General features: G+C 62.3%; 9 protein-coding genes across 9 annotated transcripts; 2 read left to right on the top strand and 7 right to left on the bottom strand.

The window, feature by feature from the left end:
- Positions 1-278: 278 nt before the first annotated feature.
- RHTO_06817 (sec7 guanine nucleotide exchange factor) lies at positions 279-7,106 on the top strand (the record flags this gene model as incomplete). The annotated part of the gene is made up of 11 exons (XM_016420476.1): positions 279-2,131; positions 2,188-2,325; positions 2,382-3,396; positions 3,455-3,576; positions 3,633-4,146; positions 4,205-5,005; positions 5,062-5,681; positions 5,736-6,019; positions 6,082-6,712; positions 6,769-6,913; positions 6,960-7,106. 11 exons carry the CDS (start codon positions 279-281, stop codon positions 7,104-7,106), a joined length of 6,270 nt encoding a protein of 2,089 aa, XP_016274877.1.
- A 104-nt stretch (positions 7,107-7,210) lies between these two features.
- On the bottom strand, positions 7,211-11,586 carry RHTO_06816 (regulatory protein Ral2; the record flags this gene model as incomplete). Its single annotated transcript, XM_016420475.1, has 5 exons — positions 7,211-9,057; positions 9,255-9,309; positions 9,376-10,034; positions 10,096-10,776; positions 10,836-11,586. The coding sequence occupies 5 exons, from the start codon at positions 11,584-11,586 to the stop codon at positions 7,211-7,213; spliced, it is 3,993 nt and encodes a 1,330-aa protein (XP_016274876.1).
- Positions 11,587-12,743: 1,157 nt separating this feature from the next.
- On the bottom strand, positions 12,744-14,663 carry RHTO_06815 (40S ribosomal protein s1; the record flags this gene model as incomplete). The annotated part of the gene is made up of 5 exons (XM_016420474.1): positions 12,744-12,875; positions 13,110-13,588; positions 13,652-13,732; positions 13,802-13,879; positions 14,498-14,663. The coding sequence occupies 5 exons, from the start codon at positions 14,661-14,663 to the stop codon at positions 12,744-12,746; spliced, it is 936 nt and encodes a 311-aa protein (XP_016274875.1).
- Positions 14,664-15,166: 503 nt separating this feature from the next.
- RHTO_06814 (MFS transporter) lies at positions 15,167-17,510 on the bottom strand (the record flags this gene model as incomplete). Its single annotated transcript, XM_016420473.1, has 11 exons — positions 15,167-15,226; positions 15,389-15,486; positions 15,546-15,696; positions 15,753-15,940; positions 15,997-16,553; positions 16,610-16,701; positions 16,757-16,838; positions 16,920-17,007; positions 17,067-17,154; positions 17,260-17,278; positions 17,362-17,510. The coding sequence occupies 11 exons, from the start codon at positions 17,508-17,510 to the stop codon at positions 15,167-15,169; spliced, it is 1,572 nt and encodes a 523-aa protein (XP_016274874.1).
- Positions 17,511-18,596: 1,086 nt separating this feature from the next.
- Positions 18,597-20,930, bottom strand: RHTO_06813 (MFS transporter; the record flags this gene model as incomplete). Its single annotated transcript, XM_016420472.1, has 11 exons — positions 18,597-18,689; positions 18,852-18,949; positions 19,010-19,160; positions 19,215-19,894; positions 19,948-20,018; positions 20,071-20,162; positions 20,225-20,306; positions 20,382-20,460; positions 20,519-20,606; positions 20,679-20,697; positions 20,779-20,930. 11 exons carry the CDS (start codon positions 20,928-20,930, stop codon positions 18,597-18,599), a joined length of 1,605 nt encoding a protein of 534 aa, XP_016274873.1.
- Positions 20,931-21,453: 523 nt separating this feature from the next.
- Positions 21,454-22,417, top strand: RHTO_06812 (AMFR protein; the record flags this gene model as incomplete). The annotated part of the gene is made up of 5 exons (XM_016420471.1): positions 21,454-21,456; positions 21,523-21,586; positions 21,705-21,874; positions 21,957-22,249; positions 22,345-22,417. The coding sequence occupies 5 exons, from the start codon at positions 21,454-21,456 to the stop codon at positions 22,415-22,417; spliced, it is 603 nt and encodes a 200-aa protein (XP_016274872.1).
- A 175-nt stretch (positions 22,418-22,592) lies between these two features.
- On the bottom strand, positions 22,593-23,817 carry RHTO_06811 (aspartate-semialdehyde dehydrogenase; the record flags this gene model as incomplete). The annotated part of the gene is made up of 3 exons (XM_016420470.1): positions 22,593-22,625; positions 22,690-22,813; positions 22,883-23,817. 3 exons carry the CDS (start codon positions 23,815-23,817, stop codon positions 22,593-22,595), a joined length of 1,092 nt encoding a protein of 363 aa, XP_016274871.1.
- Positions 23,818-24,419: 602 nt separating this feature from the next.
- RHTO_06810 (nicotinate-nucleotide pyrophosphorylase) lies at positions 24,420-25,672 on the bottom strand (the record flags this gene model as incomplete). Its single annotated transcript, XM_016420469.1, has 6 exons — positions 24,420-24,502; positions 24,560-24,955; positions 25,012-25,088; positions 25,150-25,305; positions 25,377-25,432; positions 25,496-25,672. The coding sequence occupies 6 exons, from the start codon at positions 25,670-25,672 to the stop codon at positions 24,420-24,422; spliced, it is 945 nt and encodes a 314-aa protein (XP_016274870.1).
- A 499-nt stretch (positions 25,673-26,171) lies between these two features.
- Positions 26,172-27,376, bottom strand: RHTO_06809 (GTP cyclohydrolase I; the record flags this gene model as incomplete). Its single annotated transcript, XM_016420468.1, has 5 exons — positions 26,172-26,307; positions 26,372-26,544; positions 26,602-26,711; positions 26,769-26,963; positions 27,025-27,376. 5 exons carry the CDS (start codon positions 27,374-27,376, stop codon positions 26,172-26,174), a joined length of 966 nt encoding a protein of 321 aa, XP_016274869.1.
- Positions 27,377-27,527: the final 151 nt, after the last annotated feature.

The following is a 27,527-nucleotide window of genomic DNA, read 5'->3' as shown; positions in this document are numbered from 1 at the left end:
CACAGTGTACCACGAATTATGCGAACATGCGCAGCGTCAAGCGAGCGAGTTTGGGAGACTGGTCCTCGTTGTGTCCCTTCAAGGCGACTCTCGCGCCGACTGAACGCGCTCACCCGCTGAGCAGCTCGCTTGCCACGCTAGAACACTCGCACAGTTGCCCGTGACCGGTCGCACTCACCCGCAACCGCAGCAGAGCGCTTCTCACTCGCCCAGCAACGCTCCCCCACACGTCTGCTCGCTCGCTCTCTCTTCTCACGGCACAATCGGGTTGACGGGTGATGGCAGAGGAGGAGCACAAGCCCGCTATTGAGCTCGAGGAGCCGGAAGCTGGACCTGAGGTGGACAGGGACGACGAGGTTCAGCGGGAACACGACGAGGAGCGAGTGCTGGGCGGCGATGCCGAGGCGACGACGGCGGGCCAGAGCGACGCAGAGGTGGCGGATCGAGTTCAGGAGCATGCAGAGGAGTCGTCTGCCAAGGCGCGGACCGTGTCTGGCGAGGTTGAACACGACTCCGTCCCGCTCGACGACAACAGCGCTCCCGGCGGAATTGAAGTTCCCCCTACGACCGACAGCGTTCCTTTGTCTCCCCCTCAACTTCCCACTACTGCGCCGGCGAACGAAGCGGACGAGCCTGGCGACTTTGAAGACGTCTCGCTCTCCCGCGCCCCGTCCGTCGCTCCCTCCGCTCAAGTCGCGGCGTTGCGCCAGGAGGTGAAGCGGGATGCGGAGGAACTGAAGAACGATACGCCCGTCGTGCAGCCTACGCAGGCACCTGTGGCAGATGATGCGATCGAGGAGGCGCAGCTGGGCGACTCGGCGGCAACTCGAGCGGCCGCAGAAGTTGCTGAGCCCGTGCGTGCCGAGGAGCCGCCTCCCTCGTCAGTTCCGGCAACGACCACGGCATCGACGGCGACCTCTTCTCCCCATCCCGAATCAACTGCGACAAAGCCCCGCCGCGAATCGCTCGCATCTGTCACGACGGTCTCCGCACCCGGCTCTTCCCACCTCGTGTCGGGCATCCTGATCGTCTCGTCGCTCGAGTCGATCGCCGCGTCGAAGGAGGCCAAGAAGTCGAAGCCGCTTAAGGATGCCCTCGACAAGGCTCTCGACGCGCTCAAGACGCCCGTTCCAGCGACTCCGGGTATCGGCGGCGGGGCGTCCACGACGATCGACCCGCACCTCGTCTTCCTCCCTCTGCGCCTCGCATGCGAGACCAAGTCTCTCCAGCTGCAGATCACGGCGCTCGACTGTCTCGGCAAGCTCGTCTCGTACGACTTTTTCGTCGAGCAGCACGACCCGGATGCGCCGCAGTTGCGTCTTGGAGGTGGAGACGACGACAACGAAAGTCTGGCAGGCGGGTCGACGAACCAGCAGCAGAACTTTGAGGCTCTCCCGCTCGCGGACCAGATCACTGCGACCGTCTGCGACTGCTTCTCTCCCTCTCCAAACGCCTCTTCCTCGTCCTCGTCTTCCTCGAGTTCGTCGTCGTCCGCCTCGCAGGCCACAACTCCGCACGACACCCTCCTCCTCCGTCTCCTCTCTTGCCTCCTCAGCCTGATCCTCTCCTCTTCGCTCCCAATCCACCAATCCGCCCTCCTCAAAGCCGTCCGCACAGTCTACAACGTCTTCCTCCTCGGCCGACCAGGAACGGTGCAGACCGTCGCGCAGGCCACACTCGGACAAATCGTCGGCGGCGTGTTCGGACGGATCGAGCTGCCGGACGGGTTGGCGAAGGCGGCTGCGAAGAACGCCAGTGTAGAGAAGGGCTTGGGCGTGAGCGGGATCGCGCTTTCCACGCCTGCTGCGAGTCGGAGTCAAAGTCGGACAGATTTGGCGAGTGTGGCGGAGGAGGAGCCTCCTGCGCCTGTCGAGGCAGAGAAGACGCCGAAGGTTCCGCCGCCTGCGGAAGAGGAGAAGGTTGAGGAGACACCGCGGGTCAAGCAGGATGGCATGAATGGCGCAACAGAGAATGGCGATGCGGGTGGAGAGGAGAACGAGACGGACGAGAAGGAACCTTCTGCAGCGGGCACGGCGGATGATGCACGTACACCCAGGGTTTCGGTCAGTCAGGACGACTCGGCGTCTGCAGCGGAGGAGGTTCCGCAGGGCGAGGGCCACAAGGTCACGACGTGAGTGCTCTCGCTTCGTCACCGTTCGCGCAAGCGCTAACACCGACTTCCGACAGCGAGAACCTGGCTCGCTTGAATGGCACGCCCATCCCGCCGACCGACACCGTCTCGACGAACGACCTGTACATCAAGGACGCCTTCCTCGTCTTCCGCGCCTTGTGCAAGCTCTCGATGAAACCGCTTGGTACCGACAGGTGCGTGCTAGCTCGCGCACGACTTTCTCAGCCTCGCTCACCGCTCTCTCTCGCAGCGAACGTGACCTGAAGTCTCCAGCGATGCGGTCGAAGCTCCTCTCGCTCCACCTCATCCTCACGATTCTCAACAACCACATGTCGCTCTTTACCGAATCGCAAGTCGCCATCATTTCGTCGACTTCGCGCGAGCGGACGCCCTTCCTCACCGCCGTCAAGCAGTACCTCTGCCTCGCCCTCTCGCGGAACGCCGTCTCGCCTGTCATCCAGGTCTTCGAGCTTTCGTGCGAGATCTTCTCGCGGATGCTCAGCGGTATGCGGCAGCGATTGAAGAAGGAGATCGAGGTCCTCCTGAACGAGATCTTCCTTCCGATCCTCGAGATGCGCAACGCGACCGTCCGCCAGAAGTCCCTCCTCCTCGCCGCCTTCGCTCGCCTCGCCCAAGATCCGCAGGCGCTCGTCGACATCTACCTCAACTACGACTGCGACCGCTCGTCGCTCGACAACATCTACGAGCGCCTCCTGAACATCGTCTCGAAGCTTTGCACGACGCACTTCCCACCTACCGCTCCCGAAGGCAAGGCGGGACAGCCGATCCTCTCGGCACTCTCGCCCGCCGTCTCGCCCTTCCCCTTGTCCGCCACTTCGCTCTTCGACGAGTCTCGCTTCGCCAACCCTTCTTTCGCCGGCACGCCGCCGGAGGCGCACCTTAAGCGACAGAGTCTCGAATGCCTCGTCGCTGTCCTTCGTTCGCTCGTTTCGTGGGCCGGTCGTGGCGCCGTAAGCGGTCCGGCAGCATCTGTCGTTGGCCCTTCGACCTCGACCACCTCTCTCAACGGCACGCACGCTCGCACATCCGAGGATGGCAACGGCGCGACTTCGCCGTCGCCTGCGCCCGGTGCAGCACCGAGTGACCCGCGGACAAGCTTCTTCGCCGGCGACAGACGCAGCACGAGCGGGACGAACACGCCCGATGTCGTGCCGGCCGACGACCCGAGCCGCTTCGAGAACGCCAAGTTGCGCAAGACGACGCTGCTCGAGGGTATCAAGAAGTTCAACTTCAAGCCGAAGCGGGTGCGCGCACTTCTCCCCAACTCTTGAGGCCACGCATGCTGACCGGTCGATAACGCAGGGTGTTGCCTTCCTCATCGAGTCCGGCTTCATTCGCAGCTCCGACCCGAAGGACGTTGCGCGCTTCCTCCTGCACGCCGACGGACTCGACAAGGCGCAGATCGGCGAGTACCTCGGCGAAGGGTGAGCAGCGACCTCGCTTGATTGCGTAGCTGTTGCTGACGCACTCCTCCTGGCAGCGAGCCTGAGAACATCGCCACGATGCACGCCTTTGTCGACTTCATGGACTTTAACAACATGCTCTTCGTCGACGCGCTTCGCATGTTCCTCCAGTCGTTCCGCCTGCCCGGCGAAGCGCAGAAGATCGATCGGTACATGCTCAAGTTCGCCGAACGCTACACTGCGGGCAACCCAGGCGTCTTTGCCAACGCCGACACGGCCTACATCCTCGCCTTTTCCGTCATCCTCCTCAACACGGACGCGCACAACCCGCAGGTCAAAAAGCCGATGTCGAAGGTCGAGTTCATCAAGAACAACCGCGGCATCGATGACGGCAAGGACATCGACGAGAAGTATCTCTCCGACATCTACGACGAGATCAACGCGAACGAAATCCGGATGAAGGACGAGGTCGAGGCGGCTGGTCCGCAGGCGCCTGCGCCAGGACTCGCTGGAGCGATTGCGACCGTGGGCAGGGACCTGCAGCGCGAGGCGTACCTGTGGCAGTCGGAGAGCATGGTCAACAAGACCGAGGTGAGCAGCAGCATCTTGACCATGACCTCGACTCTTCCGCTGATTCCGTCCTTCGCAGGCCCTCTTCCGCACACTCGTCCGCGGCCAACGACGAGGTGGCCGCGCAAGCGACGAGTACTACAGCGCGTCGCATGCCGAGCACGTCAAGCCGATGTTCGAGGTTGTCTGGATGGCGATTCTCGCCGGAATTTCGGGCCCCCTTCAGGACTCGGACGACCTCGAGCTCATCTCGCTCTCGCTCGACGGATTCAAGCAGGCGATCAAGATTGTCTGCCTCTTCGACCTCGAGCTCGAGCGCAACGCCTTCGTCACGACACTCGCCAAATTCACCTTCCTCAACAACTTTGGCGAGATGCGGCCGAAGAACGTGGAGGCGATCAAGACGCTCCTCGACGTCGCCATGGTCGACGGCAACTACCTCAAGGGCAGCTGGCGCGAGGTTCTCACCTGTGTCAGCCAGCTCGAGCGCTTCCAGCTCATCGCGCAGGGCGTCGACTCGCAGACACTGCCTGAACTCGGTCGTAAGCCGTCGCTCGGCAGCAAGCGCAGGTCGACGGTCTCGTCGAAGCGGATCGGTCGACCAACGGACGAGGTAGCGGAGGGGACTCGGTCACAGCACCTCTACATCACCGCCGACATGATCTTCTCGTCCACGCCGAACCTGTCGGGAACGGCAATCGTCGACTTCGTTCAGGCGCTGAGTGAGGTGTCGTGGGAGGAGATCCAGGCGTCCGGCCTCGCCGAGCAGCCGCGAGTCTTCTGCCTGCAGAAGCTCGTCGAGATCTGCTACTACAACATGAATCGTATCCGCCTCGAGTGGTCCGCGATGTGGGTCATCATTGGCGAGCACTTCAACCAGGTGCGTGGCAGTCGTTCTCGAGGCGTAGCTTCCCGACTGAACCGTTTCTTCGCCAGGTCACCTGCCACACGAACGCCAAGGTCTCGTTCCTCGCGCTCGACTCGCTTCGGCAACTTGCTATGCGCTTCCTCGAGAAGGAGGAGCTCGCCAATTTCAAGTTCCAGAAGGACTTCCTCAAGCCGTTCGAGTACGCCATGGTGCACAATACGAACCCGGACGCCCGCGACATGGTCCTCCAGTGCCTTCACCAGATGATCCAGGCGCGCGTGCAGAACCTCCGCTCCGGCTGGCGCACCATGTTCGGCGTCTTTGCGGCCGCCGCCAAGGTCTCGACCGAGCGCATCGCCGTCCAGGCGTTTGACATCGTCCAGCGCGTCAACAAGGAGCACTTCGCGCAGATCGTCGAGTACGGCTCGTTCGCCGACTTGACCGTCTGCGTCACCGACTTCTGCAAGATCAGCAAGTTCCAGCGGGTCAGCCTGCAGGCGATCGAGCTCCTCAAGTCGCTTATCCCGATGATGCTGGCCTGCCCCGCCTGCCCCCTCAGCCAGACGGCCAACGGCGCGCAAGTCGAGGTCACGGCGACGGATGACCCGATGCTCCGCTTCTGGTTCCCGCTCCTCTTCGGCTTCTACGACGTCATCATGAACGGCGAGGATCTCGAGGTCCGCAAACGGTGCGTGAAGCGTTCGGAATCCTCCGACTAGTCCGTCTGACTCTCCCTCCATAGCGCCCTTGACTACCTCTTCGACACGCTCAAGAAGCACGGCCAGTCGTTCCCGCCCGAGTTCTGGGACACCATCTGCAAGGAGGTGCTCTTCCCGATCTTCGCCGTTCTGCGGTCACGATCGGACGTTTCGCGTTTCAGCACGCACGAGGATATGAGCGTCTGGCTTTCGACGACGATGATCCAGGCCCTTCGCAATCTCGTCGACCTCTTCACGTACTACTTTGACGTCCTCGCGCGCTTGCTGGACAAGCTGTTGGACCTGCTGTCAGAGTGTATCTGCCAGGGTGAGTTAGGCCGACTCATGACACCTCATGCGCAGGTTTCGCTGATACGCCTCGTCCCGCAGAGAACGACACACTCGCCCGGATAGGAACGTCCTGCCTACAGCAGCTCGTCGAGGACAACGTCGACAAGCTTTCGCCCGCACGATGGGAACGAATAATCGCGACCTTCCTTCAGCTCTTCAAGACAACAACGGCGTACCAACTGTTCGACCCGACACTCCTCCTTCCACAGTCCGAACCTCCTGCTGCCGCTCAGCCCACCTCGAACGGCTTCGCGCCGCTCTCCCCGTCTCGAGAAGATGAGCAACCGGTGCCTCCGCCCAAGAACGGTCCCGTCGACCGGCGCCGCGTCTTCCGCCAGATCATCGTCAAATGCGTTCTCCAGCTCTTGCTCATCGAGACGACGCACGAGCTTCTGCAGAACGAGCGCGTGTACAAGACGATCCCGCCTGCCGAGCTCCTGCGGCTCATGTCGGCGCTCGACGAGTCGTACCGATTCGCCCGGAAGTTCAACGCCGACAAGGAGTTGCGGATGGCGCTGTGGAAGGTTGGCTTCATGCGGGATCTGCCGAATCTGCTGCGGCAAGAGTCGACGAGTGCCGCGACGCTGGTCAACGTGCTCCTCCGGATGTACAGCGACCCGCAAGAAGAGGCCGTGCAGAAGCGCGCCGAGGTCGTCGACGTCTTTGCACCGTACGTCTCGTCTGCTCTCTGTTTGCGCGTGTCTATCTGACAAACCCACGTCGCAGACTTGGCCTCAACGTCCTCGCCAACTACGTCTCGCTTAACCCCGAGACGCAGGCGCGCAACATCACCGCATGGACGCCCGTCTGCACCGAGATCCTGCAAGGCTTCCGAAGCTTCGAAGACGAGCCGGTGCGCAAGGCCTACCTCGTGTCGTCAGCTCCTCGTGCTGACACGCTTGACCTGGTCACCGCAGTTCAAGGCGCAGCTCCCCCGCCTATACCCTCTGGTCACGAACACTCTCGTCCGCGAGGCCGACCCGGCTCTGCGAGAAGCGGTGCGACAGGTCTTCATCAAGGTCGGGACGGTGTCGCTCGGTATCAAGGACGAAGGCGATGCATGATTAGACTCTCTCCCTTGCTGTTCTGCGTTCCCTCTGTCTCGAGTCGTTGCAACGCATTGATTGCTATCCGGAATGGTGATACAACAACATGCTCACTTGCGAGGCTACCCGATGCTGAACTTGCTCGACAACTCCACCCCGCCCAAGTAGTCGCCGAGCGCCACCGCGTTCTTACCGCCCTTCCCGCCGCGCTTCGCCTCCTCCTCTCGCTGCTTGAGAACCTGATGTCCGACGCTTCGTGCTCGCAAGCGGATCTCCGTCTCGCTCGCTCCGGCTGCCTCAAGGACCTTCCTGCCCACCGACAGCTCGAGCGCCTGCCTCTCCTCCTTCTTCGACAGCGGCTTCGTTGAAAGACGCGAGGAGAGAGATGCACGCTTTTGGCCTGTCGTTGTAGACGTCGCCACCGCTGTACGAATCGCGCTCGATGCCGCCGGAAGAGACGGACGCCGGTCGAGCACCGTAGCATTTGGCTGCTGAAGAGCGTGAAGCGGGCTCAGAGTGTGCGCGCTCTTCGGCGAAAGAGGCGGTAGCCCGACAGACGGAGTCGGCGGGGTGAGGAGCTCGTCGGTAGAGTATACGCTCTCGCCGGACGACGACGGACCGCTGCTCATCGCGACCGACGAGCCGGAAACGGTGGACGCAGTCGACGGTCGACTCTTGCCTCCGCGACCGGGTGTCGAGGGAGTCGATGATCTCGGTGAAGAGGTGACTGCACTCGTAGGCTCTAGCGAGTGCCGCCGCGAGGGCGGCGAGAACGCTACAGGGAGCAAGCCTGGCGTAGTCGCAGGCGACGTCGCGAGGGGCGCCGGCGAGTCGGCATCGAGGCGAGGCAAGGGGGAAGGTGCTGGCGCAGGTCGAGGGTTGTCGAAGTATTGGTCGGCGAGGGAGGATGTGACTGCAATCGGCGGAGAAACGGCGACGGCAGGTGTTGTCGACTGCTCGACGAGGCGATCAAGGTCAAGCTGAGCGAGCAGGTCTTGCGAGATCTGCGTCGCCTTGCGCGACGAGAGCGGATTGCGGACGGACCCGTCGCTCTTGACCGTGTCGAAGAAAGACGGAGCCCAGTGCGTTTCTCCCTTCGTATTAGAGGACTGGGGGGTCGCACCGGGTCGCTGGATCGGCATCGCGGAGCTGGCTGAAAGGCGAGACGTCGTTGCCGTCTGCGACGGAAGCGTGCTCGACGGCGTTCGCGCCTCGTGCGGATGCGGCAGATTGAGCGAACCTCTCGCCGTGTTTCTCACTTCCGCGAAGTCGCTTGCGACGGCCGGACCGTCCTCGTCCTCCTCGATCTGCGGCTCGAGCAGGTTCGTCCAGCCGTAAAGTCCACCCGCACAGCTCGACGATGTCGACGCAACAGAACGCTGGCCGACTGAGTCTGTGCGTGACCTTGTCGAGGGTGCATGAGGGCCTGACCGGGTCGAGCGGGTTGGCGAGTTGGCAAGGCCATGGCTCGCGAGCGATGGCGGGGACGAGGCAAGCACCGAGTCCGTACTGGGGGAAGTGTCGAAGAAGCCGCTCGCCAGTCGCGGCGAGAGTGTCGGATCTGGCGCGAACGGCGACCATTGCGGCACCGGGATAGGCGCGACTTCGTCGGGGGTGGGCTCAGCGACGGCATCCGAGGGCGGCTTCGAGGACTTCGAGCGCAGCGACTGAGTGTCGCAGGTTTCGGATCCTGAGCATAGGGAGGAAGGCGAAGGCTTCGACGGCGGGCGGGGCAGAGGGGACGAAGGAGCGGGAGACAGTGGCGGATCTTCTGGGAAGCGCGGCGAGCGAGGCGAGCGAAGCGGGCCCGGAAGCTGGCGCGGCGTGCGAGAGGTTGAGACTGGCGGTCCTGCCGACAGACTGTGCAGGTTCGCGGGATGCGCTCGTTGCCGACCTGTGGTTGTCGATTGCGCTGGCGGGCCAACAGCGCGAGCGAAGCCTCCCGCCGACTGCGGCACCGCAGAAATATCTGGTAGAGGTGGACGAGCGTCAGCGAAGGAAGCCACGCATCAAATAGCAAGGAGAGCAAGAGTGCAAGAGGAAACAGCGAGTTGGCACAGAACGATTACGAAGGAAAAGCTAATGAGGGTACGTTTACGACAGCAGGGAACGACGGGTGTGATCTAGCGACAGTGAGGGGGGTTCAGGCAGCAACGGCAGGCCTACCTTGGGGCTGCGAAGGTGGTCGCGGCGATTGGCGCATGCGCACGGCCGGATTGCTCTGCATAGCATGTGAGCGTCAGCTGAAGCGCTATCACGAGCGACGTAAGGGAGATGCGATACGCACGAGCATCGTCCGTAAGGCTCGAATCTGCAAAGCTGTGCTGCCGCTCATCGTCGCCGCCTCGTAGACGAGCGGCGCAGCCTGCACCTCTTTCTCGAGTACGCCGTGGAGAGCGTGGACACACAGCGCCCAGAGAGCGTCGTCTTCGTAGGTCCGGGAAAAGATGGCGAGAGCGGCGAGTACGGGTGGGTGAAGCTGGAGAGGGGTGCAGAGCGTGAGGGTGTAGAGGTATTGGAGGAATGCCTGGACGACGGAGGACGCTTCGGGAAGGTCGAGAGTGCGAGGCGTGAGGCGAAGATCGTCTGTCGCCGTCGAAGCAGGCGTCTCGCTGGTCGCGCCGTTCTCGACAGGCTGCGCCTTGCCGAGCTGTTGAGCCGCTTGCACTGCCAACGCGCGCGACTTGAACTCTTCCATCTTCGCGGCGAACCAGGGCCACCGGTCGGTAAGAACCTTGCGCGAGCAGGCTAGCCGCTTGCCGTCGGAGCAGATGATTTCGAAGTCGGACAAGAATGGTTGAGCGAGCGTGAGAAGGCCGAAGGATTGTGCGATCGGTGGGAGGGACTGCGGCGGAGGCTGGTAGATGCCAAAGGACTCGAGGTCGATGAAGGCGACGTGCGCAAAGTTGGTTTGTCGGTGGTCGTAATCGGATGCGATGTCGCGTTCTGAGCGGTCGTACCAAGTCAATTGCGCTCAGCACGTGAACGAGGAGAAAGCTGGACGCACCTCGGTCGCCCAGCACGACAACGCTGTTCCGCCACGACACGGCCCTGTTCCAGCTTCCCTTCGCCAACACACTTCCCGGATCAACGCGCGTCCACTCAAGCTTCTCGCCCTTCTCGATCCGGTCCTTGACGCCCTTCGCGCCGCCCGGCCCAAGGTCGAGCGCCCAGATCGAGAAGTTGTTGATCGCGCTCGAGAGGAAGGTGCCGAAGACGAGGAAGTGGCGGCCGACGATGGCGCCTGTCGGGAAGCGCAAGCCAGGCGGGAGAGACGTGCCGGAGAAAGAGGACGAGAGGGAAGTTGCCTCGAGCGGGTTCGAAGGCGAGAGAGGAGACGTGAGGAGGTCGAGGTCGCGACGAACTTGGGTGAAGTTGAAGTTGGAAAAGAGGATGAGGGGTTCTGGGTCGGATGCGGGCGGGATAGTCGAGTGCGACAGCTGGATGAGCGACTCGCCCTCATTCAAGCCGAGGGCTTTCTCCGCGCCGCGTTCGCCTCGTACAGCTCGCTGCGCATCATCTACGATTTCGTCTGACGAAGCGGGGACAGGCTGCGAGACGGCAGTCGGGACGACAGTGTAGCGAGGACAGGTCGCGACGGCTCGGTAAGTCCCAATATGTCGGTCCCAATTGCTCGCCTGGATCCAGGTCATCGAATTGAGGTCGAGCACGTTCATCGAGTGGAGGTCTGCGGACGGGGAGAGATCAGCGAAATGGCCGGCGGGCGAAAGCGGATTCGGAACGCACAAGTATTGCGGATGTCCTGACCGCCCATGACGAGCATGACCGCCTTCTCCCTCGCCTCGCTCTTCTCGCCCTCCCCTTCCTCGACTTTGACGCTCGTTACGACGCCCAGGTGCGCATACCTCGCCGCGGGCTGCTCGACTCCCTCCTTGCAAGTCGTCGCTCCATCAATCCACTTTCCCGCCTTTGTGTCCCAAATGCAAACGTCGTCTAATGTCTTGAGCGCCAAAGTCGGGTCGTTTTCGGGCGAAGGCGTGTCGGGTGTCGTACCAGGTGCGGTCGGCCCGTACCCCTCGCCGCCGAAGATGACGAGCTTGTCTTCCCACGCGCATGCGCTGTGGAAGTAGCGCGCTTGAGGCGCAAACGTCTCCGTCTCGTCCGACGATCCGCCTCCAAAGGCGCCAGGAGGACTCGGCTCGTCCTCGCTCGGAACCGCCTCACCCACAGCCTTCGCAGGCCAAACTTTCCGCCACTCGAGCGTCCGCAAGTCGAGGCAGTACAGCGTCGCAACCATCGTTCGAGTCGGGACCAGTCGGCCGCCAAAGACGTACACCTCGTCCTCGCCGACAAGGGTGACGCTGCATCCGACCAGAGGAGGCGGGCGGTCGCCTGTTGTTCGGCGGACTGAAGCTGTCAAGTCGGCGGCGGAGGAGATTTGACCGGCTGGTCGGGGAGAGGAGGAGACGGGTGGTGCGCGGATCGATGCCGAGGCGGTCGAGGAGGACGAGGTGGAGACGGGACGGGAGGAGAGCATGGTGGGCGGGCGCGGTCGTTCTCAGCTCGCCTTTTGTGGACCCTGCGCGTACTCTTCACCTGCACGATAAGGAGGACAAGCAAGAGGTCAGTCCCCGCAATCAAGCACGCAAGCGCACGCTCCTGTCCAGCTGGTGACCCCAAGTCCAGGGAGTCCGCGGAATCGATAGGACGCAGCCACCTCGCGTGGCGGTTCGATCGCTCGTGGGTCGCTCTGGACGAGACATGCGCGAGTTTGTCGGAGAAAGGGAGGAGAAGGCGAAGAGCGAAGGAAGGAGGAGGCTGAGGAGGGGAGGTCGAGAGATAGAGGGAGTCGCCGACTGTCCCGCTGGCGTCCCGACTACGTGCTCCTTTAGAGCTTCAAGATATCCCTCGAACGAGCCCTGCCAGTCCCGCTTGAAGCAGACTTCTCCTCCTCCTCCTCGCCTCCTCGCGCCGAAACACAGCCCGCCCAGCCTCACAGCCTCACAGCCTCGCACCCGCCCCAGCGCCTCCTTCCACAAGCACAAAGCCCTCTGTGCATGTCTTTCATCCCCCGTTCGAGACCGTCAAGCACGCGAGGTCCGCCCTCCCTACTTGCTCGTCCGGTTCGCTCGAAGGCGTCGCTCCTTTCGATTGAGCTCGCGGACGCCGGAAGCAGCTGGGTTCGGATGCACACTCACCTGTTGGTGACGCGACACCGGACGCGAGCTCCTTCAGGCGTGGCGACGGCGAGTCGGAGCTGATGAGGAGGCGAAGGGAGAGAGGGTGGAAGCGAGTCAAGTGCGTACAGGCGCCGCGCGAGTGCTCGCTCTGCCGTTTTGAGCAAACAGTAAAGCGTTCCACGAGCAAGCCTGGCCCGGAAAGCGAGAGAGTGAGGAGGCAAGGGACTTGGTCGAGGGAAAGGAGCAGTCTCGCGGTCGTGTGAACTCACCTTCGGCGTCGTAGGACTTGGCAGTGCATAAGTAGACACTTGCGAGCTCTAAGAAGCAGTCGAAGCAGCGAGCAAGTCCAACGAAGCGCACGAACAGCCGGGAGACCAACCCTCTCGTCGTCAAGTTCGACTCGCAACTCTCTGGCCGGCAGGACGGACGAAGGAAGAGAAAGAGTTCCCTCGAAATTGCGGGTCCACTCGCCCTCCCTACAAACACACGCACGAAGGCCGCTCGGTCGCTCCGCTTAGACAGACGCGAGCACATCGGGCTCCTTAAAGTCCCTGACGACCTTCTGGCCAACCTCCTCCTCGGTCGACGACGAGTGCAACTCCAGGAGCTTGCCGACGTCGAACTTGGGCTGCTTCATGATCTTGACCTGCGGTTTCGGGATGTCCCGAGGTCGAGGAATGAAGGGGAAGGGGGCAAGCGAGGGCGGAGAAGGCGGCGGCAGCGAGCAAGCGGTGTGAAGGCGGTGGTACGACGGTATGGAGTGAGCGTACAAAGGCGGCAGGCGAGTTGCGAGAGCGAGAGGGAGGCAAGTCGGTCGAGGAGGGGGGACAAACGATGTCAGCGAGCTGGAAACGACGTGAGACCCCCGGAAATGACGCGCCTTGCGAACGTAGCAGTTCTGGAGGGGGTAGATGCTCTGCGACGCCTTCTCAATCTCGCGGCCGATGACCTCGGGGATGAGCTTCTGGACGAGCTGCTTGAGGTCGCACGACGAAGCCTCGCGCTGCATGATGTCGAACATCTTGCGGCGGATCTCGCGGATCTGAGCCGACTGGGCGTACGTCGTCTTCTTGACCTGGTTCGGGCGGCGCTTGGTGAAGCCGATGGTGAACAGGCGGACGAGGTAGCCGTCGGTGGTCTTGACGTCGAGCTGAGCCTCGATCAAGGTCTGCCACTTGCGAACGAGCGAGCGGAGCTTGTCCGAGGTGAAGTCCATTCCGTGGAAGTTGGTGAGGCAGTTCTTGCCCTGCACCTCATCGACACGGAGACGGATCTTGCGGAAGGTGTTCTCGTCGTCCTTGTTGAGGTCGCCGAGCGAGAGCTCGAAGATGCGACCCTTGAGCGAGTCGTTGGCGTTCTCTGCGAGGCTGAGGGTCAGCCACAAGTCGAGGCGAAGGGTGGGAGGTGACCGGGTGGACCCACTCAAGCCCGAGGAACGGTTGACAAGGGTCTTGCCAACGTTGCGGGTGTCGAACATGGACGGAGCCTTGAGGTCGTACCAGTCTGCGCGCCCGCGAGTCGAGGTCAGCGAGAGGAGACGGGAGAGGGGAGTGAGATGGCGGTGGAACGCACCCTTGCGGGTGAAGGGGTCGACAACCCTCTTCTTGATGCCCTTCTTTCCCTTCGAAAGACGCTTGTTCTTACCGACGGCTGCATGGCGAGCAAGCGAGAGGTGTCAGCACGGTCGTGTCCCCCCTCGTCGCGCCTCACCGCAAAGTGCCGCAATCCGCCTCGCGCCCGTCCCAGCCAGCGTGCGAGAGTCGTGCGAGTCGATAGCGAGGTGTGCGAGTAGCCCCCTGCCTGCTGCTGGTGCCCATTCCTCCTCACGCGAGGTGCGCGACTCGAGTTGGCCCGAGTTCTCGCCCGCCTCGCCTCGCCCTCAGCTCGCTCCTTCGCTCCAGGGTCTCCGTTCCCTCCATATGTCCATCCAGCAGCAGGCGGGTGTCTGGCGGTGCGAGTGCGGGTCTGAGTGTGTGGCCGGGGTGGTTGCGAAAATTGGCGCGGGTGGGCTGCGCTCGCTCGACTCGTCGCTGCTCGGCGTGGGTTTGCTGGCGGGGTTGCGGTGTGTTTGCGGGGTGGTGCAGCAGCGTGGATAGACTTGCCCATGGTAGTAAGAAGCGGGCGTGAAGACGCGGCGAGGGTGCGAGGGAACAAGAGCGACGACGGGCGAGCTCACGCAGGTCGACCCCCGTCCAGCTCACACCCACACGCTCACAGCGGGTCCTGCACCCGCCTGACACGCTCACACTGCTGCTACATCGAACGCACGCACCCACGCCATCCCGCCAGCCCAGCAACGAGCGCCCGCCGTCCCCTCGTCGTCGAGCTCCACCCACTCACCGCCCCGCAACCGTACACATCGCTGCACGGCCTGCGATGGGCTGGAGTGGGAGGCCAGGGTACTTGATGAAGGGCTGAGCACCCGGTCGTGCATCTGGCGAGGTCGACGAAGCTCTGTGTTCTGTCGCTCCCTCACGTCCTGCTCTCTCGCTCCGAGTCTCGAACGAACAGCTGTGCGAGAGAGCCTAGCTCGCTCTTCTATGGTATTTCCACGCTCAAGAGTCGTCGCTGCGCACGCGGATCATATTCCTCGCGCGCCTGTTCTCGACTATCCTTCGTTACCCTCGACAAGAAGCGCCAAGTTCGGTTGCCATACTCTAGTCGGACTCGCTGTGTGCTTCGCAGGCATCGACTCGCTCCAAAACTGTGCCAGCTGCTCGCGAGGAGCAGAGCGACCCCGAAGTGACTACGAGCGCAGGCTTCGCTCGCCAAGTCCCGCCGTCCGCAACAACGCACGCATGTCGGGACCTAACGCAATTACACCTATACCATCTTGGTTCTACTTGTCTCTCGGATGAGAGGGGAATCTAAACTGATTGCTGTCTTGGGAGAGCAGGCGCGGAGGAGAGGAAGACTGAAAGGAAAGGGGCGGGATGATCAGTTTTCAGGGTCGACGTGGCGCCACTTGCGGCCGAAGATGAGGCAGAGGAAGACGAGCTGTGTGCGCGAAGGGGGGTATGGAGGACGAGGTGGGAAGAGACGAGAGAGGGTGGAGAATTGGGAAGGTCAGCAAGACTCTTCCAGCATGCGAGCAGGAGCAAGGCAACACGGCACAACTTTGCTGGGCATCGTGCGAGGTAAGAGGAAGCGGATACTCACGAGGAAGCCGACGCCGCCGGTCAAGGCGCAGAGAAGACCTGCCGCCTTCGCATAGCCCCATTCCTCGAACGGGATGTTGAGGTAGAACGGAGCAGTGACTGTTCCCACCACACTCGTAAGCATATACGCTAACGGCAACGGCGAGGGAGATACTCACAGGCGTAGAGCTGGCGGACAAACGCGATGAAGGGCGAGACGCGGTACTGGACGGCCTTGGGAACGCTCTCGATCGCGTAGGCGTAGCAGACGGTCGTGACGATCTGCGTGCCGAAAACGGCGATGGCGACGCCGATGACGGGCGTGACGTTCTGCGCGACGAGAAAACGTCAGTAGATGTTCCGGAAAGAGGGGAAGGGAGACGGACCCAGTGACCTGCGGCGGTGTTCTGGAGCTGCACGCCGAAGATTAGGATGCCCACGGCGCCAAGGATGAACCCTGGCAGGCCGAAGGGCAATCGCATCTCGGGTTCACGGTTTCCGCCTGCTCGCTTCGTGCGCCAAATCATCCACCAGTCCGAGCCGGTGCCCGCGACGATCTCGCCGAGGATGGCACCTGTGTAGTCGTCGTGTCAGCGGGGAGAAGCCAGGAGCCAGGAGGAACGGACGAACCGATAACTGCGCCGACGAACTGCAGGCCAATCTGTTGCGGGTTGAGGCCGTACTTGCGGCCGAGAAGTGCGGGGATCTCGACGGTGAGTAGGACGTTGGTGTAGGCGAAAGCGATAGAATAGGCGATAGCGGGGAGGAGAACCGTGAGGTGCAAGCCCATCGTGAAAGGTCGAACCGTCTCGATCGGGACTTGCGACCAAGACGCGGGCGACGTCCGCTTGAACGAGAAGTACAGCTTCCACCAAGGCGTCTTTGGCTTGGGAGCAGCGGCGACGTCGGCCTCGGGCGTGCCGCGGTTCGGGCGGACAAAGCCGGCGGTCTCGGGTGCGAGGAAGATGTAGAGGACGAACTGGACGAGGTTGATGATGGCGAGGAGGTAGAAGGTCCACTGCCACTTGCCGGTGTTCCAGACGACCGGGCCCATAATGAGCGGCGCGACAGGAGGGCCGAGAGAGGTGAGGAGCGTCCAGATGCCGAGTTTCTGGCCCTTCTCGTGTTGGAAGAACATCTCGTTGACCATGTTGGCGCCGAGCGATTGAGGAGGAGCGAGGAAGATGCTGTCCGTTCAGATATGAGCGAACAGAACGTCCAGGGAAGCGGGAAGGCGACTCACGCTTGGAAGACACGGGTGACCATCAAGGTGCCGTACGAGTGGCAGTATGCACCGGCGAAGTGCATCGCAGCACTGAACAGAGCGCTAATAAGCTGTACGAAGGACTCAGGTAAGCCAGAACGAGGCGGAAAGGGGAGGCAGACGTACGAGGACTGGCCGCCGACCGATTCGGTTCGAGATGGGCGCCCACAGAAGAGGAAAGAAACCCAGGAAGACAATTGGCACCGAACTGTAGCCATCACGAAACCGTTAGCGTCGTGCAGAGAACTTGAGGACGAGGCGGGGAAGCGTCGAGAGCGAGAAGACGCACACGAGGTACGACGCCTGCGTGATGGAGACGCCAAAGTCCTTGACGAAAGTCTCGAAAGACGGAATGACGGCAGCAGCGGAGAAAGGACCTGTGCGCAGAGGAGAATCAGCTACACGGACGGAAGTGCGGCGAGGAGGAGCGACGCACCCATCATGGCGTGGAAGGCGACTTGGACGAGCAAGACGTGCTTGATCCACGAACTCCAGTTGTACGGGTCGTGCGGGTCGTCACTTGGCTGTGAAGAGGAAAAACGAGCGGAAAGGAGGAAAAGTTAGGCCAATTCTTGCTTCCAGTGGTACCCCGACGTTCCCTGAGCGGTTCCCGGAATCGTCAAACTCACCAGAGGAATCAAGTCAATCCTGGCGAGAACAAGCGAAACAAGCGGAACTGGTCAGCATGGACGCACCGACGTCGGTGGCAAGCGAAGCGACTTCAGACGAACCTGCCATGCCGCGCGTACACCTTCTCCAGGCCGTAAGCTGCAATGTCCTCCTGCAGAGTTGTCGTCGGCTTGTCCTCGCCCAAGTGAGCGGGCGGAAGCGGGGCCTTTTCGATGTCCCCAGCGGAGGTGTGTTGTGGAGTGAACGCCATGTCGATGTTCGGGCGTCTCTGCGGCGGTGTGCTGGCCTCTCTGTCGTCGAGTACAAAGTAGCTGGAGCCTCGGAACAAGCAGGAGAGTCTGTAGGCCCCGCTGACGAGCTGTGCAGCGAGCGAGGAGAGCGAGAGAGGAAAACCCAGCGGAGCAAGATTCTGCAGATGCCCCGGGCGGCCCGGACGGCGCGGTCAGCGGAGCGAAGGTGCTCCGTGCCTTTCTCCGACGTACGCAGCTCTGGGGAAGCCCGACTCGCGAGCGAGTGTGGAGGAGGCGAAGGAAAAAAATAGAGTCGCGCCGTCGCCGCTTGTTCGTTGTTGCTGGCGCCTCGGGGCCACGTTCGCCTCGGAGCGCTGTGCGGGGCTATCACAACGTCAAGAGCGTCCGAACGAGCCCGCTCACAACGCCCAATGTCGAGCAGCGACGGAGCAGCATTCGCTTTCCTCTTCATCAGTTCAAGGGGCCGCGGCTGGAGCTGCTGCCTCACCCACAACCTCTGGACCCTGCCACGCTGGCTAACTCGGCGCAAGAAAGCAATAGCCGTGCCCAGCCTGGGCATCAGCCCGAAGGGGTCCGCGGGCGGTCGCCAATCGTCGTTCTCCTGCTCCTGCCCCTCCTCGAACTTGGCTTTGCAACGCTGTGGTGTCTTCAGCTCGCTGCTGCTGCTTTCTCTCGCCCTCTCGAGGAATTCCGTAGGCAGCGGAGTCCTGCAGAGCAGCTTGGTCAGCCTCATCACGCGAGGAGGGCGAAACTCAAGCAATGAGCGGGGCAACGCATTCGTCTGCTGGCGGAGGCGGAGAGCGACGGCAAATGCTTCGACCGCCCCAATCTCTCCCTCAGACCACGCTGCATGGATCGAATGTTCCGCAGGAACAGCGGTACAGGCGGTCCGAGTTTGCCTCGCTGGGAGCGGTGAGCGAGGTGCAAGTTGCGGAACGTTCTGTGCGTGGTTAACGAGCATGCTGAAGACGAATACCATGGAATCATATTGCTGAACACCCGCACAGTGACTAGTTATCGCGATGGGACCAGGTCTAAAGAACAGCGGCATGAAGGAAGGTGCTAAAGCCTTCGCAACGAGAAGCTCAAGGAGACTCCGGTACGGCCTCGGACTCGCCGTCCTTCTCCGCCTCGCGTTGGCGCCAACGGCGGCCAAAGATTTGGCAGACAAAGAGAAGCTGCGGTCGGATCGTACGGTTGAAGGGAGGGTGAGCGAGAGAAGGTGGATGGCAAATGGGCGAGAGAGGGCGGGCGGAGCACATGAGGGATGACGGGGGTGTCAAAGTCAGCAACATACAACAGCAGAAGAAGTCCTGATGCGGACCGGTCGGGAGACTCACGGCAAAGCTGACGATTCCGACGAAGGCGGTAAGCAAGCCTGCGCCTTTCGTGAAGTTCCACTCCTCGAAAGGGATCGTCAAGTAAAACGGCGCGGTGACTGCGTGGATCGATGTCAGCTGTCTAGCTTCACGACACGTATCGTTAAGGACGGACGCACAAGCGTAGATTTGGCGCACGAAGCCAACGAAGGGCGAGACGAGGTGCTGGCGCTTGCGGGTCGTCGCTTCGATCGCGTAGCTGTAGACGACGGTCGTGACGATCTGCAAGCCGAAGAGGGCGATAGCGACGCCTAGGAGAGGGGTGACATTCTGCGAAAACGAGACCGTCAGCGACGACAGAGAGCGGAGGTCGTGCGCACGCACCCATCGACCTGCCGCCGTGTTCTGCAGCTGGATGCCGAAGATAAGAGTTCCGACGGCGCCAATGATGAACCCCGGCAAGCCAAATGGGATGCGCATCTCCGGCTCGCGATTCCCGTTCGCCCGCTTCGTCCGCCAGAGCATCCACCAATCTGACCCGGTTCCCGCTACGACTTCGCCCAAAGTCGCGCCGATGACCGAGCTGACGTACTGCAGGCCGATCTGCTGCGGATTGAGCTGGTACTTCCGTCCGAGAAGGGCGGGGATCTCGACGGTGAGGAGGACGTTGGTGTAGGAGAAAGTGATGGCGTAGGCGAGGGCGGGGAGGAGGACTGTCGGTCGGAGGACCATGACGAAGGGGTGGACTGTCTCGTAGGGAACGCGAGACCAAGGTGCCGACGAAGTCCGCTTGAAGGAGAAGTAGAGCTTCCACCACGGCGTCTTCTGGCGAGGCGCTTCGCTAGTCGCCGTTTCGACGCCTGGTACGCCGCGGGCGGGACGAACGAAGCCGGCGGTCTCGGGGGCGAAGAAGATGTAGAGGATGAACTGAACGAGGTTGATGATGGCGAGGAGGTAGAACGTCCACTGCCACTTGCCGGTGTTCCACACGAGCGGACCCATGATGAGCGGCGCGACGGGAGGGCCGAGGGCGGTCAAGAGTGTCCAGATGCCGAGCTTTTGGCCTGCGAGGTCAAGGGTCAGCAGAACTCGAGCACGAGGCTGAAGCGCGACGCACCCTTCTCGTGCTGGAAGAACATCTCGTTGACCATGTCCGCGCCGAGCGACTGCGGCGGTGAGAGGAGGATGCTGGAGTTGCGAGGTCAGCTCGAAGCTGGACCGGAAGGAGGACTCAACTCACGCCTGGAAGACTCGCGTGATCATCAACGTCCCGTAAGAGTGACAGTACGCGCCGCCAAGGTGTACTGCTGCACTCAGTATAGCACTGCCGAGCTGCGAACGTGGGAAAGAGCTGTATGAGCGAGGCGGACAGGCTGCGAGAGCGGCAAACTCACGAGGATGGGACGACGACCGATGCGGGCAGAGATGGGTGCTGCAAGAAGCGGCGTCGCACCTAGGAACAAGATCGGTACGCTCCTGTACAAGTGATGAACGGGTCAGCGACGAGCGAAGTGATCGGCGTCGAAAGCGAAGAGGACTCGCACAAGGTACGACGCCTGAGTGATGGTGATGTCGAAGTCTTCGACGAAGGTCTCGAAGGAAGGGATGACAGAAGCAGCCGAGAACGGTCCTGCGGAGAAGGGGAAGTTAGCGTCACGCACACGAACGATGGAACAGGAGCGCCGCACCCATCATCGCATGGAAAGCGATCTGGATGAGCAGAGCATGCTTGATCCACGAGCTCCAGTTGTACGGGTCTTGCGGGTCGTTGCTAGGCTGCACAGGGACGTGGCGGTGAGCGAGCGAAACTTGCTTCGCGAGTTTCAAGGAGAGGCGCCGCAGACGGACCAAGGGTATCAAGTCAATCCTGTAGCACGAAGGTGAGTGACAGTCAACATCAGCATGCCCTGAAGCATTGGGAGCGAGGTGACTGGGAGCGGAGACGGACCTGCCGTGCCTCTGAAAGACCTTCTCCAGTCCGTACGCCGCAACATCCTCCCTGAGAGTCGTGGTTGGCTTGTCCTCGCCAAGGTACGTCGGTGGAGAAGCAGACGTCTTCTCGATGTCCGCACCGGAAGCTGAGCTGTCTTCGAAAGACATCCTGGGGAGCGAGCGGCGAAGACGAGGTCGGAGGCAGAGCGGCTGGAGCTCAGCGGAGTGACTTCTGGGGAACGAAGCCGATACCAGCCCAGCATGGCGAGTGCTCTTTGGGGTCCCTTGACGGAGGCGGCGAATTGAACTGGAAGCGAGGACGCGCCGAAAGCTGTGCCGACTGAAAGACGAGCCAGCGGAAAGTCTGTCGCGTCTCGTTCGAATCGCGAGAGCGTTGCTGCCCCCGCGTGGACAAGCGCCCACGTAACCCCGTCCACCCTGCAGACCCTTAAATGGCACCAAGTGCTCTGGTCACGGCGAGCAGCGAGGAGGACAAGGACGAGATAACAAGCGGCGCCGGTGCGAGTGGACGTGGACTGTCTTATTGCTGTCCATCTGGTACTGCCAGCATCACCCGAGCCAGTCCAGCAGGAGCACTTCGATGTAGCGTGTGAGCCGTTCGAGGACAACCCGCTCCTCGCACCGTCACCACGCACGCAACACCGCCAAACTGCCGCGATCTCGCAGAAGAATGGTCAGCAGGGCTCGTACACTTGCTCAGAAGCCGTCGCTGACCTCGCCGACCTCGCCGACCTCGCAGGACGAGGCGCTCGGGTGGGCTGTTGCGGCCGGTCTCTGCTATGCTGCCTACAAGCTCGTCTTCGGTGCGTTGCGAGACCTGAGCTCGTTCTCACGATGCTCTCGTGGCTTCGAGCTTTATCCGAACCCGACAGCAGCTGTCGTCTTCGAGTTGCTCACCCTCCTCGTCCTCATCTCCCGCAGGCTCCTCCTCCGGCAGCAGGCGCCGGACAGTCCCGCAAGCGTCCATAGACCAAATTACGAGCATGTTCCCGCATGTCTCGCAGGCGGCGGCTCGGTGGGAGCTCGAGCGGAACGGAGGGAGCGTTGAGAGGGCCGTCGAGAGGGCGTTGCGAGAAGGAGGGCTTCCTCAGGTACGTTCGCAACGCTGAGAGATTGACAAGTGTCACTCGAGTGCGATGCTGACGGTAGATCTTCGTGTCTCCGTGTGCGCAGCCACCCGCCTCCTACTTCCCTCCCGACGCATCCACCTCAACTCCCCGACCCGCAACGCCCACTCCCGCCGCACCCGTCACTCCCTCCCGCTCCAGCGCCTCGACCTCCTCCGCCCGCGGCCAACCGCCCTCGCTCATCGCGCGAATGGGACTGCAGAACAAGGTCGTTTCGGAGGACAAGGGGAAGGGGAAGGAGGTTGAGGGTGCGCAGGCGGGAGGGTGGTCGCCGAATGCGGCGGAGAGGGAGAAGAACCTGAGGGCGAGGAAGGAGAAGCTTGTGCTTGAGGCGAGGAGGTGCGTCTACCCACTCTCGTGCTTCCGGTTTTCCTCAGGAGACACGTGCCGGTCTGTTGGCGAGCGCCAGCTGACGCACTCTCCCATGTTTGCAGGAAGCTGCTCGAGAAGGAACAGCGGCGGAAGGAAGAAGTGGCAAGGCAGGCGCAGGGATCGTCGTCGGAGTAGCTGGTTCCCTTTCCGCTCATGTCCCGTCATTCGCATTATCCACATCTCTCCAGCCCTTTCCGAGACACTTCTGCTGCATGCGCGCGAGAAGAGATGCGATTGCGCGAACCGAGAAATGCGCTGCTGCTGTATCTATAAACCCTGCCTAGTCCTCCATCGCAGCCGCTCGACCGCTCTAGACGATACCCTTCGCAACCGCGTACTCGGCCTACACGATACGAGTCGTCAGTACCGAGTCCAGACAAACAGCGAAGGCGGGTCGGGTCACGCACGTTCATGATGGAGCTCGTCGCGGCGCCGATGTTGGTGTTGGCACTCAAGACAACCATCCGGATGTCGAGGACCTTGCATTCCCGCACGCGGCCGACGTTGACGCCTGCGCCGTTCTGGAAGTGCCTGTTTCGGGATTGCGAGACGGAGGTCAGCTCAGAATTTAGGCGGGAGGAAGGAGCGAGAGTGACGCACCTGTCGAGACGGGGCTGAGGTCGGTCCGCCTCCTCGTGAACGTAGACGGCCTGTTCAGGCGCAGACGGGCATCCAAGCTTCTGCGCCTCCGAGTAGTACGCCCGCAGCGCGTCCTTGACCTGCTGAGGCGACGGCGGGGGCCGGCGCGCAAAGCGGATCGACATGCACTCGAGGTGGCCGTCGACGACGGGGACGCGGTTGCATGCGGCCGAGACCTTCATCGGGTGCTTCGAGTGGTAGTCGAACTCTTTGAGGTCGTCCGACAAGCCGCCGAGGATCTTGCCCAACTCCCACTCGATCTTCTCCTCCTCCTTGGCGATGTACGGCACGACGTTGTCGAGGATGTCGAGCGAGGGGACGCCAGGGTAGCCGGCGCCCGAGATGGCCTGCATCGTCGTGACCATGACGGTCTCGAGGGGACCGAAGGCCTTCTCGAGTGCGTGCAGGGGGATGACGATGCCCGTCGTCGAGCAGTTGGCGTTGGTGATGATGAAGCCCTTGTTGAGGCCGAGCGTCTCCTTCTGGTGCGGGATGATGCCAAAGTGCGACGGGTTGACGAGGGGAACGACGAGCGGGACGAGCGGGTCGCGGCGGAAGTTGCCGGCGTTGGAGAAGACGGCGTACTCTGCTTTCCGCAGGCCCTCCTCGACATCGCCCGCGACATCGCTGTCAAGCCCAGAGAAGACAATCTCGGCGTCGCCAAACTGGTCGACCTCGCAGGTCTTGACCGTCATGTCGAGGACTTGCTTGGGGATCGGCACGGGCTGCTTCCACTTGACGGCCTCGCGGTACGACTTTCCAGCAGACCGGGGCGAGGCGTTGAGCGAGACGATGCGGAAGTAGGGGTGCGAGGCGAGGAGGCAGATGAAGCGCTGGCCGACGGTGCCGGTCGCACCGGCGATGGCAACCTTGACTTCGCGTGCAGGCTGCGACATGGCGGCGAATGCGAGAAGTGGAAGGGGGGTTGCTGAGGGAAGCGAAGCGGAGTTTCGGGCGGATCTGTCGGCGAAAACAGCAGGTCAGCACGCCGTTAAGGGCCGAGTGGTTTAGTAGCCCTTGCATCCCACATCCAAGCCGTCAATGCGCTCCCAAAGGCGAGACGTACCGAGTGAGAGGCGGCCGAAGCGAGCGGGCGAAGATGGGGAGTCGGGGCGAGCTGGCGCGGCGACGGCGAGACGAGGCAAGCTGGAACAAGGACAGAAAGTTGTCAGTAGAGCTTTGGCGCAGGCCTGTCCGGTAGCAGACCCACCTCGAGCGGGTGAAGGGGGTCACGGAGCGTGTTGAGGCGAGCGCGAGCGGCGGCGGACGGCGGAGGTCGAAGTTGACTCCTGCGACGGCTTCTCTCGCTCGCAGGGGCGTCTTTCGTCGTACCACAGAGTCTATCGCACTCGCTGAGCACTTCTGCCTAGGAAGGAACCGAAAGGACCGGAAGAAGCGAAGCCAGACGCCGCTCTCCTCCCCTCTTGAAAGCCGAGCCGACTGCTGTTGCAGGGCAGAGCCATCCGGTGCTTCAGAATAATAAAGAGGGAGAGGGAGATCACCGCCGCGGCTGGATCTTGAGGCTGAAGTCGATAGTCGAGACGCCCTGGTGGATCGCGCTCGTACTGAGGATGTCCACGTCTGCCGGAGCGAGAAGTGTCAGCGCGGTCTTCGGGCACGGCAAGGCAGCGCACGCACCTGGACACAAGCTCTCCTCCATGTTCTCCTCCGTCAGGCCGCCGCTGACCTCGACAAGACACCGCTTCGCCGCTCCATTGTCCTGTCCGCCTGTCTGCTTGACCCAGTCCTCCTTGAGCGCCGCCGCCGCCTCCCTAATCCCCTGCGGCGTAAAGTTGTCGAGCATGATGATGTCCGCGCCCGCAGCGATCGCCTCCCTCGCCTCGGCGAGAGACTGGCACTCGACGTGGATGCGGAGGGCGAAACCCGCGGTCGACTTGGCTGCGTGCACGGCTTCCGTGATGCTGCCTTTCGACCAGACGTGGTTGTCCTTGAGCATGACCATGCTGCTCAGGTCGTAGCGGTGAGGGTCGACGCCGCCGACGAGCATGCCGTACTTTTCGACGAGGCGGAAGCCTGGGCGCGCCAGAGTCAGCGCGCGCAATTTGCTTAACTTGGCACGACGGACGCACCGGGAGTAGTCTTGCGCGTGCCGGCAATGATGCCGTTCCAGCCAAGCTGCCTAGCCTTTAGCAGAACCTTTCGAGACCTGTCCGTACTTTGCCGTCAGTCGCCCTACGGCCCTCGCGTAGCGTAACGAATGGACGCACTTCCATGCAATCCCGCTGCACCGCGCCATCGTGTTCAACGCGACTCGCTCGCCCAGAAGCAAGCACCTAGCCGGTCCTCGGACGGTCGCGACCTTGATCTTGGGCGTCTCCTTCGTCGGCTTGACGTCCGCGCCTTCTGTAAGGTGCCATTCGACCCTGTCAAGCCGCGAGAACAGGTCAGCCTGGACTTTGGCGGCGAGAGAGTCGGGAGGAGAGGGAGGACTGACGTGCAACCGAGCTGGGCAAAGATCTCGTCGACGAACGGCACTCCAGCAAGCACTCCCTGTCACACCACAAGCACGGTCAGCCCTGCGCAGCGTCCTCTTGAGCAGACGCGGAAACTCACCTCGCTCTTGCCCCACAAGGTCGCCTCCTCCTCGCCCTCGCCGACCACGAAGCCGCCGTAGTCAAAATACGGAGTGTCCTCGGCGAGCCAGGAGGTGATCACGGTCTTCCACGAGGGCGGGAGGAGGTGGGCGTAGGTTCCGAGAGGGGCCGGAATGGCGGAGGGGGCGGAGGGCATCGTGAGGGGCAGAGCAGTGCGAGGGGGACAGTGCAGGCGATGCGAGCGTTGGCGGCGAAGAGCAAGCAAGAACGAGCCGAACGACGAGGTGAAGCCAAAAGGCAGGAGGAGGAGAGAGGGAGAGAGGGAAGGCGAAACGGTGAAGGTGCGTTCTGCCTGGCCTGCTTTCCTGTACGAGAAGAAGTAACTCAAGAACACTCTCCCACACGCCCGGCGAGAAAGACCGACGTCTAGAATTGGCAACAATGTACGGCAAGTAAAGAAGAGGAGGAGGGGAAGCGACCTGCGTCCGCTGGACACAGGCGCCGGTATCTCGGTTGACGAATGCGGATGAGCAAGCTGGGATAATGCGATGTGGGCTGCGAGAGAGGGCTGCGAGGCGGGATGGCGCCGGATGGGCGAGGATGCTCGGTTGAGGAGCGGGATACAGGCAATTCTAGGCGGTCGAGAGGGCGGAGGCGGGAGAGGAGTGAGCCGGGAGGCGCAAGAAACGGCGACTCTACCGCTGCGGCGTGCGGATTAGCGACATGAACTCAGCGCGGGTCTTGTCGCTTCGTCGGAAGGCGCCGAGCATCGACGAGGTGATGGTGGTCGCGCCGGGCTTCTGCACGCCGCGCATAGTCATGCACTGGTGACTGTATGAGTTGAGGAGCTCGTCAGAAGGTGCCGAACAGACGGGCCGGAAAGATTGCGACTCACGTCGCCTCGATTACCACCGCAACACCCATCGGCCGAATAGCCTCGTCGATAGCCGTCGCGATCTGCTTCGTGAGGCGCTCTTGCACTTGCAGACGTCGCGAGAACGTCTCGGCGATTCGCGCCAGCTTGGAGAGGCCGAGGACGAACTTGTTCGGGATGTAGCCGATGGAGACCTGCTCGTGACCGCTGTCAGCACTTGCGCGACGTGAAGGAGGCATTCGAAGGCTCACCTTGCCGGAGAAGGGCACCATGTGGTGCTCGCAGAGCGAGAAGATGTCGATGTCGCGGACGATGACCATTTCCTCGTGGTCTTCGGCGAAGATGGCGTTTCCGATCACGTCTGTTGGCATGGCGCAGTCAGCATAAGCTCAACGCAAGTGCCACAGTGTGTACGCACCTGGCAAGCGCTCCTCGTAGCCCTTGGTCATCCAGAGAAGAGCCTTCGCGTATCGCTCCGGGGTCTTGATCAAGCCGTCTCGTTCGGGATCCTCGCCAATGCACTCGAGCAAAACCTTGACAGCGTCCGCGAGCTTCTGTTCGCGGGCAGTACGCTCCTCAGGAGTTGCGTTCAGGCGAGCGAGGGTACCCTTGCCTGCGAGGAGAGGGGGATGAGCAGATGTGCAAGATGAGCGGCGCGAGGAGACTCGACGCACCTGGCCATCCCAGGCCATGCTTGTCAGGGATCGGGCTGCCCACCCTCGACCCAACGAAAGGCTCAAACGCGCCGCCCAGTCCCGCCTGAGCGCCCGCTCCTGATGAACCTCCCGAAGCCTTCTGCCGCTCCAGCGCCAGCATGCGGAAGTTGCGCAGCTCTTCTGCATCTTCGTGTGCCTCGCTACGCTTCGCTGCCGCGTACTGGCGCTCGAGCTCGAGCGACTGTCGCGAAGATTGGGGCGAGGACGATGAGAGGAGCGAAGTGTTGGGCGAGTAGGAGAACTCGGCGGCGAGCGGCGACGGCTGGTGGATGCGGATAGGCGTTGCGGAGCTGTCTGACGAGTCTGCCATCCTTTCTGGCGAGAGCGGTGAGGTGTAGAAAGTTGACTCTCGTTCGCCGACTGGACAACGTTTCGACCAAGCGAATGTCGCCTGAACAGAGGGCTTCTTGACGGCTTTGCAGAGAGAAGAAGGGAAGCTTTCAGCCAGGCGAAACCGCTGG

This window comes from Rhodotorula toruloides, assembly GCF_000320785.1.
Source record: "Rhodotorula toruloides NP11 unplaced genomic scaffold Scaffold5, whole genome shotgun sequence".
In the NCBI taxonomy this organism is placed as follows: Eukaryota; Fungi; Basidiomycota; class Microbotryomycetes; order Sporidiobolales; family Sporidiobolaceae; genus Rhodotorula; species Rhodotorula toruloides.
Note: the sequence above shows the minus strand (reverse complement) of the source record. Positions and strands in the feature narration are given on the sequence as shown.